General features: G+C 43.9%; 1 protein-coding gene across 4 annotated transcripts in view; it reads left to right on the top strand.

Annotated features, from left to right (window-relative positions):
- LOC146350207 (uncharacterized) overlaps window positions 1-6,200 on the top strand; it is a 46,388-nt gene extending 40,188 nt beyond the window's left edge. For 3 of the 4 annotated variants that reach the window (XM_084844471.1, XM_084844468.1, XM_084844467.1), the window contains one exon: window positions 5,410-6,093. In XM_084844471.1, the coding sequence (XP_084700597.1) occupies window positions 5,410-5,472 (63 nt within the window). In that variant the 3' untranslated portion in view covers window positions 5,473-6,093. Of the gene's footprint in view, window positions 1-5,409 lie in introns of all 4 variants that reach the window. The other variant, XM_084844469.1, reaches the window with a different exon arrangement.
- The last annotated feature ends 9,189 nt before the right edge of the window (window positions 6,201-15,389 follow it).

Here is a 15,389-nt window from a genome sequence, read left to right as displayed (position 1 = left end):
CTCTTTGGGAATCAGTCCATTGCGTTGGCTCATGCACTTCAGGGTTACTGATTATGAAGAACATCTGTGATTTCAGCCTGATTTTTAAGCTGCTGTTGATTACTCCTGCAGTCTTGTTCCTTGGTAGATTTGTCTGCAGGCCAGCTGTCCAGTTACTGCTGGACACCATGGGTAAATAGGATCCATCAAATTAAAATGGCATTTTGTCACCAAGTTCCTAAAATCTGCCAGTCCTTTTAAGGGCCAAACTATACTTTACATCTAGGGTGGGCAAAAGATTGATATCCAGATGTTTCATACATATGTATACTTGCATAACTGGATGTTATGTGTAAGCTCAAATATTTTGGCCACCTAATGCAAAGAGAAAAGTCACTGGAAAAGACCCTGATGCTGGGAAAGATTGAAGGCAAAAGGAGAAGGGGACGGCAGAGGATGAGATGGCGGGATAGCGTCACCGATGCAGTGAATATGAACTTGAGCACACTCTGGGAGAGAGCTGAGGACAGGAAGGCCTGGCATGCTATGGTCCATGGGGTCACGAAGAGTTGGACACGACTTAACGACTGAACAACAACAACAACAACAAATGTTATGTGTTACGAGGATGTTTCATATGAATCTCCCCTCTCTGCAGATGCTCATACTGTATGCATGGATGTTGGGGGAGGGGCGACATGATGTGTGCAGTGTCAGGGTGGAGCTACTTGTGCAGTCCCATTCCTGGCTCATGCATTCACTTAAGGCCCTCCAGATGTTTGGGCCTACAACTCCCACCAGCCCTAGCCAGCAAAGCAAATGGTGAAGGCTCACAGGAGTTGTAGGCCCAAATATCTGGAGGGTCACAGGTTGAAACAGTAAATATAATATCTGAATAGGGCTAATGAATCCTTTGAATTTGAGCCCTCACTATGATTATTGTAGAATCTGAGCCCTTGTTTATTGTGAAATATTTCAGGAACTACTCTTTGGGGGCTATTTGAATGCTGTGCAATGCTACCTCGTGTTTTTTCATCTTCTATGTACACTTACATATTTTAATTGTTGACTTGTTATTTTTAGTAATTTACTCATTTTTTTTGCTTCTTGGTTTTAGGGTGAGGCATCATGTGAGGTTTCTTTTTTTAACGCAGCCTGTGAATTTATGATGCTCCTTAGCATGTAAAAAGCACTTTCTATACATTACCTTATAACAGTATTATAAGGTAGATGAGTATTATTCCTGTCTTACAGATGTAGGATTGAAGTTGAAAGACAGTGGCTTACCTAGCTGAAGTGAAATTTCAGCCCACAGTTTCCAGTTATGTCTAGTGCAGTACTTACTTCAGGAATAAGTCTTGCTTTGTCCAGTGGGGCTTATTTCCTAATAAATGTGTTTAGGGTAAACTGTTTTTACTCTGCTTCCACAATTCTCGTTCTCTACTTTATCAGCCCCCTTTCTCTCCCTTCTTGAAAAATAAGGTGGGGGGGCAGTTTCTCTCCATTTCTAGAATTAATGGATTCTTTACAGAAAGCTATGCCTACAATACCTGTTTATAACAGTCTTTTGGAATGTAGGAAAGAAATTTCTAAAAATTTCCTCCAACCTCCACCTTCGTCTTCCAGGTATATCTTTTGAGTAAATATTTCAAGGGGTATTTTTCAGGATGGCAAAGCTTGCACCCACACACACAGGTCTGTACTGTTGTGCACACACTCATACATTATCTGATGGTTTCCTACAGACTCCGTTTTACAGTGTGATATATAGTGTCATCTGAATCAGTAAAGACAGCTTTCAGCTAAGAAGCGATGGAGTGGTAATACACATAGCTGCTTTAGCAGGATTATCCTCCCTGTATTGTGGAAGATTTGGTGGGCCCCTGAACCCTCTCTACCTGTTTTAAGATTTGTAACTGTCGGTTGAATGGATTGCCTTCTGTGTTTGATTTGCCTGCAGTTCCTCTTCGTTCTGTTGACATGATTTATGTAAATCATAAAGTGAACGCGATGACCTCAATTGAGTTCTCTCACTTGATTTCATGTCATGGGAAAGGAGGGGATGCTTGTGTGTACGTGTAGCTTATTGGGGGTGGGGGCACACTTCTCAGTGAATGTGCTTTTCTTCACAACCGGTGCACAAACAAGAGGCAGCCCTTGCCCCCAACATGTGTTTTGTTTTTCCTTCAATTCCACATCCCCCCTTTCGTCTTGCCTTTACTGTCAGTGAACTTGTCAGCAACTCTCCTCCTCTCAGCAGGAGGGGAAGAAAGAGAGGTAGGGAGGGAAGGACAGCTACATTTGCTGCCATTTCCAGCACAATGCTTTGGCTAATGAACAAAGGCCGCTAACAAACAGAAGCCGGCTTTCTCCTCTGGCAGGGGCTTGAAAGTATTATTCCTGGGCTGTGCTTCTGATCTCTGCTTGAACAAGGGTGACCAGTCAGTTTCCTGGATTTATGAATTCTGGCTGTCAGCATCGTTTACTCCACCACAATTAGTCTTTACAGATAACTGTTTTGTTTTGCTGCTTATTTGTTAGGTTAAGAGGCTTCCATCCTGTCCTTTGCCTTCCTGTACTGATTGTTATTATGGGTAGTTGTGTCAGCCCTCTTGAAGCATTTTGATTGCATCCTTTCCGTGCTGAGGTCCACATGTTTGTGGCCTTCAACTGCAATGAATGATTAAAAAGGAGAGTGGCTTCTGCTTCTTCAAATGTGTCAGGTTTCTTTCGAGGAGCAACTATATATTAGGGCTGTGCACCGCTTTGGCCCAAAGCCCGAGTCAAAGTGGCTGCTTCAGGCCACTTTGGGCCCCTTCTGAGGCGAAGCGGAGGGGGCATGAAGTGACCTGGAGTGGGTCAGGCACTCTCCGAAGCGCTTTGGTGCACTATGGAATTTCGGCACCCCTGGCCCTGCCGCACCAGCACCTCCAGGTCCTTACCTGAGCTGCCCATCACTGCTGCCATTATTGCCGCCACCACCTCCGTCCCTGGCACCTCCGGCACCCCTGCCTCCGTCACTGCCATTGCCATCTCCACCACCTCCACCGCTGCTGACTCCTGGACGTGCACTGGCTCTTATTGCAGGGAGTCGCCATTTTTAAAACTTCCTGGAAGTTGCCGTTTTAAAAATGGAGACTCCCTGCAATAAGATCCAGCGCGCATCCAGGGGTCAGGAGCTGACGGCAGCGGATGAGGCGGCGGTGGCAACAGTAGAGGTGGCAGCGGCCCAGGTAAGGAGACAGGGGTTTGCGTGGGGGTGTCGGGGGGGGGGAAGCAGGATTTGGCCATCTGAATCCCATTTCAGGTTCAAGACCAAGATGGGTTGGGGGGCCCTCGAATCAGCCCGAGCCACATCGGGCCCACCTTGGAAGCCATGAAGCGGCTTCCAGGTCAGATTGGGGGCTCCCTGCACAGCTCTACTATATATTCTCCTTGGTACATTGGTACATTGATATCTCTGGCGAAGGAAAAGGTGCCATACATACAAGAAGTCTGATATGTTTGTGGCCCTTTCTGAAGTGTACTTATGCTGAAATGTTTCAAATCATGGCAGATGACATAACTGCCCACTCCACATCAACCGCATTTTTTCTGCCTGAAATGCCACTTCTTTGCAAAGTCATTTTACACCAGATTTTCCCATCGTGGTGGTGGCCTCAGTGTGGTTTGGGAGTCTATGTGACTTCAGTTGGCTATGGTGAGGGGTGGGTAGAGTAGGGTTGCATCATGAAAGCGTGGACATGAGGAGAGGTTTTGGCTAAAGGTGTCTACTCGGAAGTAACTCATTCCCATCCATTGCACTTGACTGCAAGTGGGGAGAGGGGTGGGGAGCTGTTTTAAATCTCCGCTCTTACGGAAGAGTGAAGGTACGCTGGACTGTAACGATTTTAAAAGCTGATCATCCCAAATGACCCTTATTCCTGCCGTGAAAGGGTGGACATGAGGAGAGGTGTTGGCTAAACATGTCTACTCGGAAGTAACTCACTATCTTCCATTGCATTTCACTGAGCACGGGAGTAGGGGCAGGGAGCAAGCCTCTGCTCATTCGCTGCCCCGCACCTACGCAGTTGATGACGTTCAGTTCTACTCGGGGGTTGAGTGGACGGAGTCCCTCAATGAATGTGGTTTCAGGTGCTGTTTGCCCTGTGAAAATGGTGGTTGTTTTTTAATGTATGCACCCCTTTACTGACTATGTTTGCTGTGGGAGGAGCAACCCCAATTTCACGAAAATCTGGATTTAAATCGAATCGCCTCAGAAAGCTTCTCCGTTTCGATGGGGCCCTGAAATCCACTATTCTAAGCATGCAGGAGCAGGCACTGCAGGCTTGTCATGAGAATACAGCGCTATATCAGGGCCGGCCCTACCATTAGGCAGAGTGAGGTGGCTGCCTCATGATTCTGTGTGAAATGAAAGGGCCGGACATTGTTAGTTGTTTAGTTTGCTATTATCTCTTTTTTTTTCTGCCAGGGAAGGGGAGAGGTTCTTGTGAGATTTTCTGCCGCAGGTACCACAACAACTTGGCTAGCCTTGGGTGGGGGAGGTGCACCTTGACTGGGGAGGTGGGGGATGCACCGCTTGCTGTTCTGCCTCAGGCAGCAAAATGTAGGCTGGCCCTGTGCTAAACTGAGTGCTGTGTGGAGCCACACTTCTAATTCAACTTCAACTTCGAGCTAAGAGGAAGAGCGATTACTCAACAGTGCTAAAGCCCCCCACCCCGTGTGGAAAGGACCTTATATTGTTACTTAGTTTAGGGAGGGAAAGGCAGGGGCAAGCTTGTAAGGTGCACGTTTTTATAAATAGTCACAAATGATCATGACAACAAGTATCAACAGGCAGTTATTTTCGATAGCCTTTAAGGAAGCAGTCCCTTCGTGTAAAAAAAAGGGGGGGGGACTTCAGGGCTCTCCTCTCTACCATATTTTCTTGGCAATTTTGTGTGTGTTCTCACATGAGCCTTCCTTTGCCTTTATTTTCACATCGGTTTGGCTGCTTTTGTGAGGAAAGACTGCAAGATGTAGGCTCAGTGTACAGTCCTGTTTTGGCTGACCTTAACTCAAGTGCTTTCCAGCTACAGTCATGCATTGCATTTATGAAATATATCCGCTCAACCTCCACACACTTTTAGCCACTGTTGCTTTTTTGGGTGTGTGAGAAAGGTTGAATTCCTGCATTAGTCCAGCTTGTCTGCCATTAACATGGCTTCCCCCTTCCCCCACCCCTTTTATTTGCAGGTGTATGAATTACAGCCCAAGGCAAGAAAAATCTCCATGCCTTCCCTAAAGAACTCATGGAGCTTCTGGAGTCCAGATGGTTCCAATTTGAGGCCTACACTCAGTGATGTAGCTGTATTGAGTTTCTTCCCTGAAACCAACAAAACCTGCGTTAGCATTTTGCTTGGATTAAAATATTTGTCCCTTTTTTCGCAGGGCAAAGAGGGACTCCTGAAGCCACTGAAGGAAGGAAATCATTACAGAGATCTACAGAAGTAGGTCATGTGCTACAGCTGCTCATAGTTTGAGAGGAAGAAACATGGGACCTCAAACATGGAACATGACTCCTTCAGAATGCTTGAGAGCAACCCAAGAAAAACATCCTCAGAGGCTTATTCAATAAACATTATCTATAATAGCCTCAATGTGTGCTCATGTTTCCTCGGGAGTTTGCACCTACATCCCAGAGCTAACAAGATTCTGGAATGGAACACAAAATAATTTATTGAGAAGGATTTAATAGTTTGTGTTAAAGCTAATGCGATCCTTTAAGAGCTGTCATTTTTATAAACAATGGAAGCATGTTGTTCTCCTTTGCTGCAAAGTCTTTGAAGCAGAGTTTGTAAACAGCCAGCGATAATCTACCGAACCTGCATAAAAGACGATTATACATGTGGGGGGAAAAAACCCTGTTTTCTTCTCTATTTGGTAGTAGTAAATCGATTTACAAGGATCACATATGAGCACACCACACAAATGACAGAAGCATATATGTATGTTGACTTTATTAACAATCATGCAGCATTTGTTATCTTAAAAGCACTTTTGTTTTCACAGCTTGCAAAATGCCTGAAGTGAATTGTTAAATTAGCTGAACATTTTAATAAGATCCAAAGTGTCACTTGTTGATTATCTTTCCCTCCTGAAAATGAATTAATATTTTGGGAGATTTGTGAAATTGGAACCTATTGTCCTTTAAAAGTGTGAAAATGAAATTGGATAGATCCAAATTGTGTTAATTTCAGAGACCTGGAGTCACCTTTTTCAGAGACATAAGCCACTGTGGATGTATAAACAGGAATCCAGAGGATTCACTAAATCCATTTTTCACACACACACCCTTCCATGTAATCAGAAAGGGAAAGAAACTTTAGAAACATGGGATGAACCAACTTGTAAAATTTATTGATCCAAACGCTGACATGAATGCACAAAGGAATGCACGTGGATCAGTTCTCATTCTCCATCCATTCTCAATGGATGGAGAAACCCTTCTGAGCTGGCAGCGGCAGCAGTGGGGTAGGATCTTGTGTTTGGGGATGCATCGGATCTCCTGCGTCGGAACATATTGCTGGATCATGACAAATTAAGAATTGATTTGGAAAGTGCCATCTGCTCATTTTCTACACAAGGCATTTGTTATGCGCCCAACATTCCCTACTCATAGTTGTTTACAGTTTTCTTCTTCTTCAGATGATGTTGAGAATCTCCAGTTTCACTTCTGTTTGTAAACAGCACTTCCCACAAGGTTTTTTTTTAGAGCAAGGAAAATTGAGTATTATTTCTGATGGTGAATATGTGCGATTTCGTCTTGTGTATTTGTTCTATTCCACTATACCACAATGCCACTAGGGATGGATGGACTTACTCCAGTCTGTCCTTGCTGGCTACTCGCTGAACCACTGCTACCTACTGCCTGTCCCCACCATGTGAGCTGCTAGATGGCCTGGTGAGTGCCCAGTGGCTGCTGTGCAGCCACCCATTCCCTTAGTGAGCTACCATTTTGCATAAAAATGGCAGCTTGGATTTTTCCGTAAAAGCAATGTTGCATAAATGGCGGCTGTAAAGGGCCATTTTCATTTTACTCCTTTAATTTACAGACCATTTACTCCTGTAATGTTGTGTAAATGGCCCCTTTACAGCCACCATTTACACAACATTACTTTTACAGAAAAACCTGAGCTGCCATTTTTTCTCAAAATGGTGGTTTGGTGAGGGGACAGGCAGCCACCAGGCACTTGCAGATTGCGCAGGACTCAGAAAATGGGCCAGTGAGCGAGCGATGGGTCAGCGAGCAGGGTCTGGGAGGCTAAGCGGGGGGCAGGGGAGTCCACTGGACTCCACCCCCCGCAAACTCCCGCAACATCCCTAAGTACTACCTGGAGGTTATGAAGTGGAAAAGCAGGAAAGGAAATGCTCCTGCTGTAGTGCTCAGAACTCAATTCTGTGATGAAACTGAAAGTAGAAGCAGCGGATTAACAGCTTTATGTAGAAAAGCCCTGTTTGGTACTTTCATTATCACCGAGTCTGCTATTGGTGCTTTCAATATCACAGAGAGTCTGCTACTATCCAATAAAGCCTGGGTCATAATTAGGGAGCTAGCTATAAAGATAACCCCATCCCCACCTCAATTTCCTAATCTTTCCTTGGCCCAAATGGTATACCCCAATGGAGAGTAAGTCTTCCAGAATGGATTCTTGTCCTTAAAATCTAAGGCTGCAAAAGGCAAAATAAATAGCCAGAAGATAATATATTTCAGGCTTGCTAAAAAAATATCCACAAGGCAAATTCCTTCTATATAAAGGTCTTTCTAAAACAACCTCTATCTCTAATAGTACATTGACCAAAAAGAAAAAATGGCCAGCTAGAATAACAGAACTGTGTGATACCCCAGTTAGATCTTGCAGCAGTATTCCTAAGCCAGGGCTTGTAAATCAGGTTCAAAAAACAAAATAACACTGACTAAATAGGAATGCAACACACAAATACTATGCAGCCTAGTTTAAGTAAATGGGTAGATGGGGGAGCTACCATTCAGATTAGCAGATGGTCAGATAAACAGAAATGTTTACACTGATGGAGTGGGGGGGTGTGCGTGTGTGTGTGTGTGACTTGTGGGCATGAAAAATTCAGAGAATTGTGTTTGGCATGCTAATGGTGATGCTTTAGTGCAAAACCGGAAGAAAGGGGGTGGGGAGAGTGATGTGCTATGTTACAGGGAGTTTTACACAATAGTCCACTATGTGGAGTGCCACTGTGATTTCTTCAGGATCTATTCGGGAATCAGAAAAGTTACCACGTGACTTGTAAGTTCTGCTTAGTGATGCCACTGAAGTTCAGAAGTACTAGGTTTGGTGTACAAATGTGTCCACTGCCCAGCTTGTAATGGAGAAGTGGGGAACTTCTTTCAGCCCAAGGATCGAATTCAGTTTTGGAGAAGCTCTGGGGGGCCACGTTCTAGTGCTGGGTGAGGCCGACGGCAAAAGGGATGGTGCATTTCAGCTTTTTAGAATGGGGAAAAACTGCACCAAAGCTGGGAAACCACCAAATGATTGATGGTTGGGGGGAAGGGGAAGGGGCGTGCTCATCTGGGGAACCCTGGAGAGCCAGATTGGGACCCCAGGACTGAGGTTCTACACCCCTGTTGTAATGCCTTGCTGTATTACAGATTGAACACCTTTCCTCATAGTTCTCCTCCTGCACATAGCATTCAATGAGATTCTACACATCTGTGCATAATGCACAGATACCCAAACCTAGCTACCTTGTAGGCACTGGTGCAGAAGTCCTTTAATGTTACCCCCCTACTCTTAATGAAAACACTTGTTGACAGCTGTGAACTATGTGACCAGACACCTGCCCAAGTAGCCTTTTCTTTGATCAGTAGCTTTGCTGTCTGGTTCAATCAATTCTCTTGATTGTTTCTTGCAAATCTGTGGCATGCTTTTTGTCCTGCACCCATAACCAAGACAATTCTCAGGTGCCAGAAGGGGTGGGTATTGTAAACCTAGGTGGCTCTCCACCATGGCTGATGCTAGGGAGTGAGTGCAAGGCAGGAGAAACCAAACTATAATTCTCAAGGGGCACTACAATGCTGCCCATGTATGTGGCATCATCAACACATGTACTTACATTCTGAGCTAGGAGAGAACTCCTGCAAAGCAAACTATTCCACTCTTCTCCAAATTCCTGCTGAAAAGATTGTAAGTACCAAGCTTAGGGGAGTTCACTCATTATTATGGTGGGGGTGGAGGCACTATAAAAACCCATGTGAACATGCCCTAGGTTCATTTCTTTGTTTTATTAATTCAAAAATATTTCTGGACCACTTGTATTCCAAAACATATCCAGGTGGTATAGACCAATAAAATCATAATATAAATAGACAAATTTAAAAGTATGATATAGCTAAAGCATACTAAAACATAACCAATGGCCATAAAACACACACAACACAAAATGACGGACATCAGAAATCATCAAATGCCGAGGCAAATAAAAAAAAAGTCCTCACCTGAATTACGTCAGAGTTGGTGCATATTTCATAATAGTTTCATAACAGGAAGTTCTGTTTTAAGCAGAAATAACTGAAAGCCAGGTTAGTAGTTAACCCTTCACATTAGGGCATTTTTACACATGACACTGAGGATAAAACTACACACGACACACTGATGTCTATATGTTTCCCATGTCTTAAGAAAAGAAAAGAAACCAAAGTGGAAGGGGGAAGGACTGCTTAAGCTTTGCCACTCCTCCATTTTTCTACTTAAAATGGCCTCCTAGCTACTTTTCTCTGAGAGAAAATATGCGGTGTCTTTTCTGAGACTTGTGTGAGTTTTGTGCATCTGAAAATGTTGTTAACAGAGCCATTTTAAAATTCAGAGTGCAATCTGGCTGAGGTAGTAGTTAATATTTGCAGAACAGCCATGGGATATTTTTGTTTGTCATACAGCACTTTGGTAATTTATTTCTATAGCCAAATAGAAGAAAACCAGGAAGGTAAGGGATGCTTAACATTTTTCTTTCAAACCTCTTTTCTCAGTTGCTTTTCCCCCAGTTGGGGTTCCACACAGCGTCATGTGTTAAAGATACATTTAATCTGCTGTGTTACAAAGCTTCTTGAATTGTTAAAATGATGTCAGAGAGTGAAAATTATACTAGCTTTTGGTACAAGTCAAGGTCCTGCAACAGCTATGTAAACCATAATAAAACAAGGTTGGCACTTCCTGGTCCTCTCTTTGAAGTTAAATACATTCATAAGATAGAAAAACAGAGCAGAAAACACATAATTTAATTTGATATGTAACGATTTCTTTTTAGCATATGGTTCTAATCTTGAACAACAGACAAGTCAAGAGCTTTAGATGCAGATAGCTACTGCAAATGGAGAGTGCCCAAAGAGGTCAAGTATGTTATGTTTTTACAACATCTGATGGTCTGATCCATGCTATGCAGTCAGTTTCTTCCTATGTATTCGTGCTTTATTTACAGCAGCTAAGACCATGACACTCTTCCTTCCTGGTACTTATTTCATTGATTTTTATAGGAACTGGCTCAGTCTCTATTGTAGCACAAGAAACATGTCAGATTATTCATATTTGTCTGACAAAATGCTAGCGAGTGGTAAAAGATGCCATGCAGAGCTGTAAACATGAGTGACATTCCTACTGAGATACGATTCAAGACTTATGATGTACTGCAAGTTGGCTTACAGTATGAAGGTCATGGAGGAGGGCATACAATCCCTTGATAGAGGGAGTCTGTAACTATAAAGTATAAGCCTGAAGAACAAAACGGTGCTTTCCCAATGGACCTATACCATCTCTGCCATCAACCCATTAGGGTGGCCTTAGGCAAGCAACTATCGCTCAGACTCAGCACACAACACCAATCTACATTATGGTGATAATAATCTTTACAGAGTTGTTGTAAGAATTACAAGATAAGAATCACGACTTAGGGTGCTTCTAGGTAGACAGCTCCTAGCACTACCAATCAAAAGACATTGTGGAGCTATCCTGTCTTTCCCTCCTTAGCAGACTTTTGCGGGGGGTGGGGGGAGGCAGAAACAGCATTAGAAAAACTTGGGAGGGCTACAAGTGGAAGATGACGTCATCTTGAGCTCCCATAAAATTTTGAATGAGGCAATGTGAATTGCACAATAAAAGCCTCATCTGGAAGCAGGCTTAGTCATCCTTAGAATAGACCAATTGAAAACAATGAGAATTTAGTCATGACTAACTTAAGTCTTAGTGACTTTACTAGGTCTATTCTAAAAATGACTGTGTCATCTTCCAGCCCAGTGGTTTGGCTCTGGACGAATGCTGGCAGAAGGGCCTGAAAATGTTTTTCCTATCCTGTCCTTCCCCTGGCAACTCCCTGAGATCCCCCAAGCCTTTCATGATGGACAGGAGACCCTGCTGAATGAGGTGAGCTGTGGCATGGCTTGTTTGTGTGTTTGTGAGGGTGCATCACTGAAAATCAGGCAGAGATACCTTTCATGAGCAGTTCTCTGCCTGTTTTTTGGCATTCCCCCTCCCATGTCACAGCCCACTCCATTGGGTAGAATCGGGTTTGGGGAACTACCAGGGAAGGAGAGGCAGGAAAGTCACCTTCAACTCACCAGCATCCACCAACATTTGTCTGGATCCAACCCAATATATGGGGAGCACTTTGTACACTTGGAAGCCTTATTATTATTATTATTATTATTATTATTATTATTAGTATTACCACCACCACCACCACCACCACCACTATCATTTAAGTGTGTGAGAGGGAGAGGGAGAGGGTGAGAAATTGCAACTGTCACTTGATGCCAGTCTGCTGAAATGGCTATCACAGACGAGCTATTACAGGCAGAACTTTTCTAAAATGAGGTTTTAATTTTTCAGTGATGACTGTGTTTAGTTGTTTCACTATGATTTGATGGTTGTTTTATTTATTCACTGCCTTGGGTTGGAAATGCTATATACAGTCTATAAATAAATGTATTTATAGCTATTCCTGCAGCGGTTAGTATAAATTAAGTGACCTTTAGATTTTATGGTTTGAGAAATGAAGTTTCTAGCCTTCATAATTGCAGTGAATATTTTGAAAACATCACCATTGCCTTTTGGGGGGGGGGTCTATGATATTCTGTGTCTTTCTCTCCGCACTATATCCATATTTCTTGTATCTTTCTTTCCACATCTCCCCTCCTTCTCCCAACTCCACAGAGCACCTTCTGCTTGTCCTTCTGTGTCTCACCTCTACAGAATATACAGTCAGGGCCAGAAATATTGGAACAAGGATAACTGTTTTGGCAGTTGGCCTCTGTACACCACCACACTGAAGTTGAAAGGAAACACATGCAGATGGGAGCAAAGTCAGGACTTTCAGCTGTAATTCAAGGGATTTGGCAAAAGTGGGGCATGAACCATTCAGGAAGGACAGCCAGTGGCATACACACACACCCCATCATTGGTGGCTCATAAGTAATGGAACGAATGGCTGACAAGCAGCTGCATGGCCAGGTGTGGCCTGTTTCCTGGGTACCCCATGACCAATCAAGCAGATAAAAGGCCTGGAGGTGGTTCTGAGTGTTACATTTGCATTTGGTAGCTGTTCACTGGAACTAACAACATGAGGTCCAAAGAGGTGTCCATGCGAGTGAAGGAGGCCATCATTAGGCTGAGGAAACAAAATAAACCCATCAGAGACATAGCAAAAACAGTGGGAGTGGCCAATACAACAGTTTGGAACATCCTGAAAAAGAAGGAATTAACTGGCAATTAACTACAGCAAAAGGCCTGGAAGACCATGGAAGACAGCTAAAGTAGATGACTGCAGAATTCTGCTCATGGTGAAGAGGAACCCTTTCACAACATCTAGCCAGGTCAAGAACGCTCTTGAGGAGGTAGGCATGTCATTGTCAACATCTACAAGAGACAGCTTTATGAATACAGAGGCTTCACAATAAGGTGCAAAACACTGGGAACGTTCAAGAACAGACAGGCCAGATTAGCCTTTGCCAGCAAACACCTAAAAAAGCCTGCCCAGTTCTGGAATAAGATTCTTTGGACTGATGAAACCAAGATTAACTTGTACCAGAATGATGGGAAGAGAACAGTATGGAGAAGGAAAGGAACAGCTCATGATCCAAAGCATAGCACATCATCTGTCAAACATGGTGGAGGCAGTGTTATGGCATGGGTATGTATGGCTGCCAATGGAACTGGGTCACTGGTGTTTATTGATAACCTGACTGCTGATAAATGCAGCAGGATGAATTCTGAAGTGTATAGGGCTCTACTTTCTGCTCAGATTCAGCCGAATGCTGCCAAACCGATAAGACACTGCCTCATATTGCAGATGGATAATGACCCAAAGCATACAGCAAAAGCTACCCAAGAGTTTCTGAAGGCAAAGAAGTGGGCTGTTCTTCAATGGCCAAGTCAGTCACCTGATCTCCACTCAATAGAGCATGCTTTTCACTTACTGAAGACAAGACTGAAGGCAGAAAGACCCACAAACAAGCAGCAGCTGAAGGCAGCTGCAGGAAAGGCCTGGCAAAGCATCTCGAGGGAGGAAATTCAGCATTTGGTCATGTCCATGAGTTCCAGACTTCAGGCAGTCATTGACTGCAAAGGATTTTCATCCAGGTATTAAAGGCGATCCTTAAGTTTGAAATGATGTTGGTTTGTTCCATTACTTATGAGCCACCAATGATGGGTGTGTGTGTATGCCACTGGCTGTACTTCCTGAATGGTTCATGCCCCACTTTTGCCAAACCCCTTGAATTACAGCTGAAAGTCCTGACTTTGCTCCCATCTGCGTGTGTTTCCTTTCAACTTCAGTGTGGTGGTGTACAGAGGCCAACTGCCAAAACAGTTATCCTTGTTCTAATATTTCTGGCCCTGACTGTAGCTAAGACTCTGTCTTGTAAAGGACTAGAATTGCTGTACAGACTCCCCCGACCCCCCCTTCATGGATCACTGCCTTGTTGTGGCGAAGGGGCTTGCGTAACTCAGTGAAGCCATAAGCTATGCCGTGCAGGGCCACCCAAGACGGACAGGTCATGGCAGAGAGTTCTGACAAAATGTGGTCCACTGGAGAAGGAAATGGCAACCCACTCCAGTATTCTTGCCAAGAAAACCCCATGGAACGTATCACAAGGCTAAAAGAGATGATGCCGGAAGATGAGCCCCTCAGGTCGGAAGGTGTCCAATATGCTACTGGGGAAGAGCAGAGGGTATTTCCAAGTAGCGCCAGAAAGAGTGAAGCGGCTGGGCCAAACCCAAAAGGACACTCAGCTGTGGATGTGTCTGGCGGTGAAAAGAAAATCCGATGCTGTAAAGAACAATATTGTTTAGGAACCTGGAATGTCAGATCAATGAATCAAGGTAAGCTGGAGGTGGTCAAACATGAGATGGCAAGATTGAACATCAACATCTTGGGAATCAGCGAACTAAAATGGACAGGCATGGGCGAATTTAATTCAGGTGACCATCATATCTACTATTGTGGGCAAGAATCCCTTAGAAGAAATGGAGTAGCACTCATAGTCAACAAAAGGGTGGGAAAAGCAGTACTGGGGTACAATCTTAAAAATGATAGAATGATCTCAGTAAGAATCCAAGGCAAACCATTCAACATCACAGTAATTCAAGTCTATGCCCCAACCACTGAGGCCGAAGAAGCTGAGGTTGATCGGTTCTATGAAGACCTACAACACCTTCTAGAACTAACACCAAAAAAAGATGTCCTCTTCATTATAGGGGATTGGAATGCTAAAGTAGGAAGTCAAGAAATCACCGGGATAACAGGCAGGCATGGCCTTGGTGTACAAAATGAAGCAGGACAAAAGCTAATAGAGTTTTGCCAAGAGAACATGCTGATCATAGCAAACACTCTTTTCCAACAGCACAAGAGGCGACTCTACACATGGACGTCACCAGATGGTCAATATCGAAATCAGATTGATTATGTCCTTTGCAGCCAAAGATGGAGAAGCTCCATACAGTCAGTAAAAACAAGACCTGGAGCTGACTGTGGCTCAGATCATGAGCTGCTTTTTGCAAAATTTCGGCTTAAATTGAAGAACGTCGGGAAAACCACTAAACCGTTCAGGTATGACCTAAATCATATCCCTGATGAATATACAGTGGAGGTGAGGAATAGATTTCAGGGATTAGACCTGATAGACAGAGTGCCTGAGGAACTATGGACGGAGGTCCGTAACATTGTTCAGGAGGCAGCAACAAAATCCATCCCAAAGAAAAAGAAATGCAAGAAAGCCAAGTGGCTGTCTGATGAGGCTTTACAAGTAGCTCACGAAAGAAGGGAAGCGAAAAGCAAGGGAGAAAGGGGAAGATATAGCCAACTGAATGCAGAGTTCCAGAGAATAGCAAGGAGAGACAAGAAGGCCTTCTTAA

This window comes from Heloderma suspectum, chromosome 3 (genome assembly GCF_057233095.1).
Source record: "Heloderma suspectum isolate Gila_16-S chromosome 3, 16-S_ref, whole genome shotgun sequence".
NCBI classification, from domain to species: Eukaryota; Metazoa; Chordata; class Lepidosauria; order Squamata; family Helodermatidae; genus Heloderma; species Heloderma suspectum.
The sequence above is the reverse complement of the archived record's forward strand: the minus strand, read 5'-3'. Positions and strand labels throughout refer to the sequence as shown.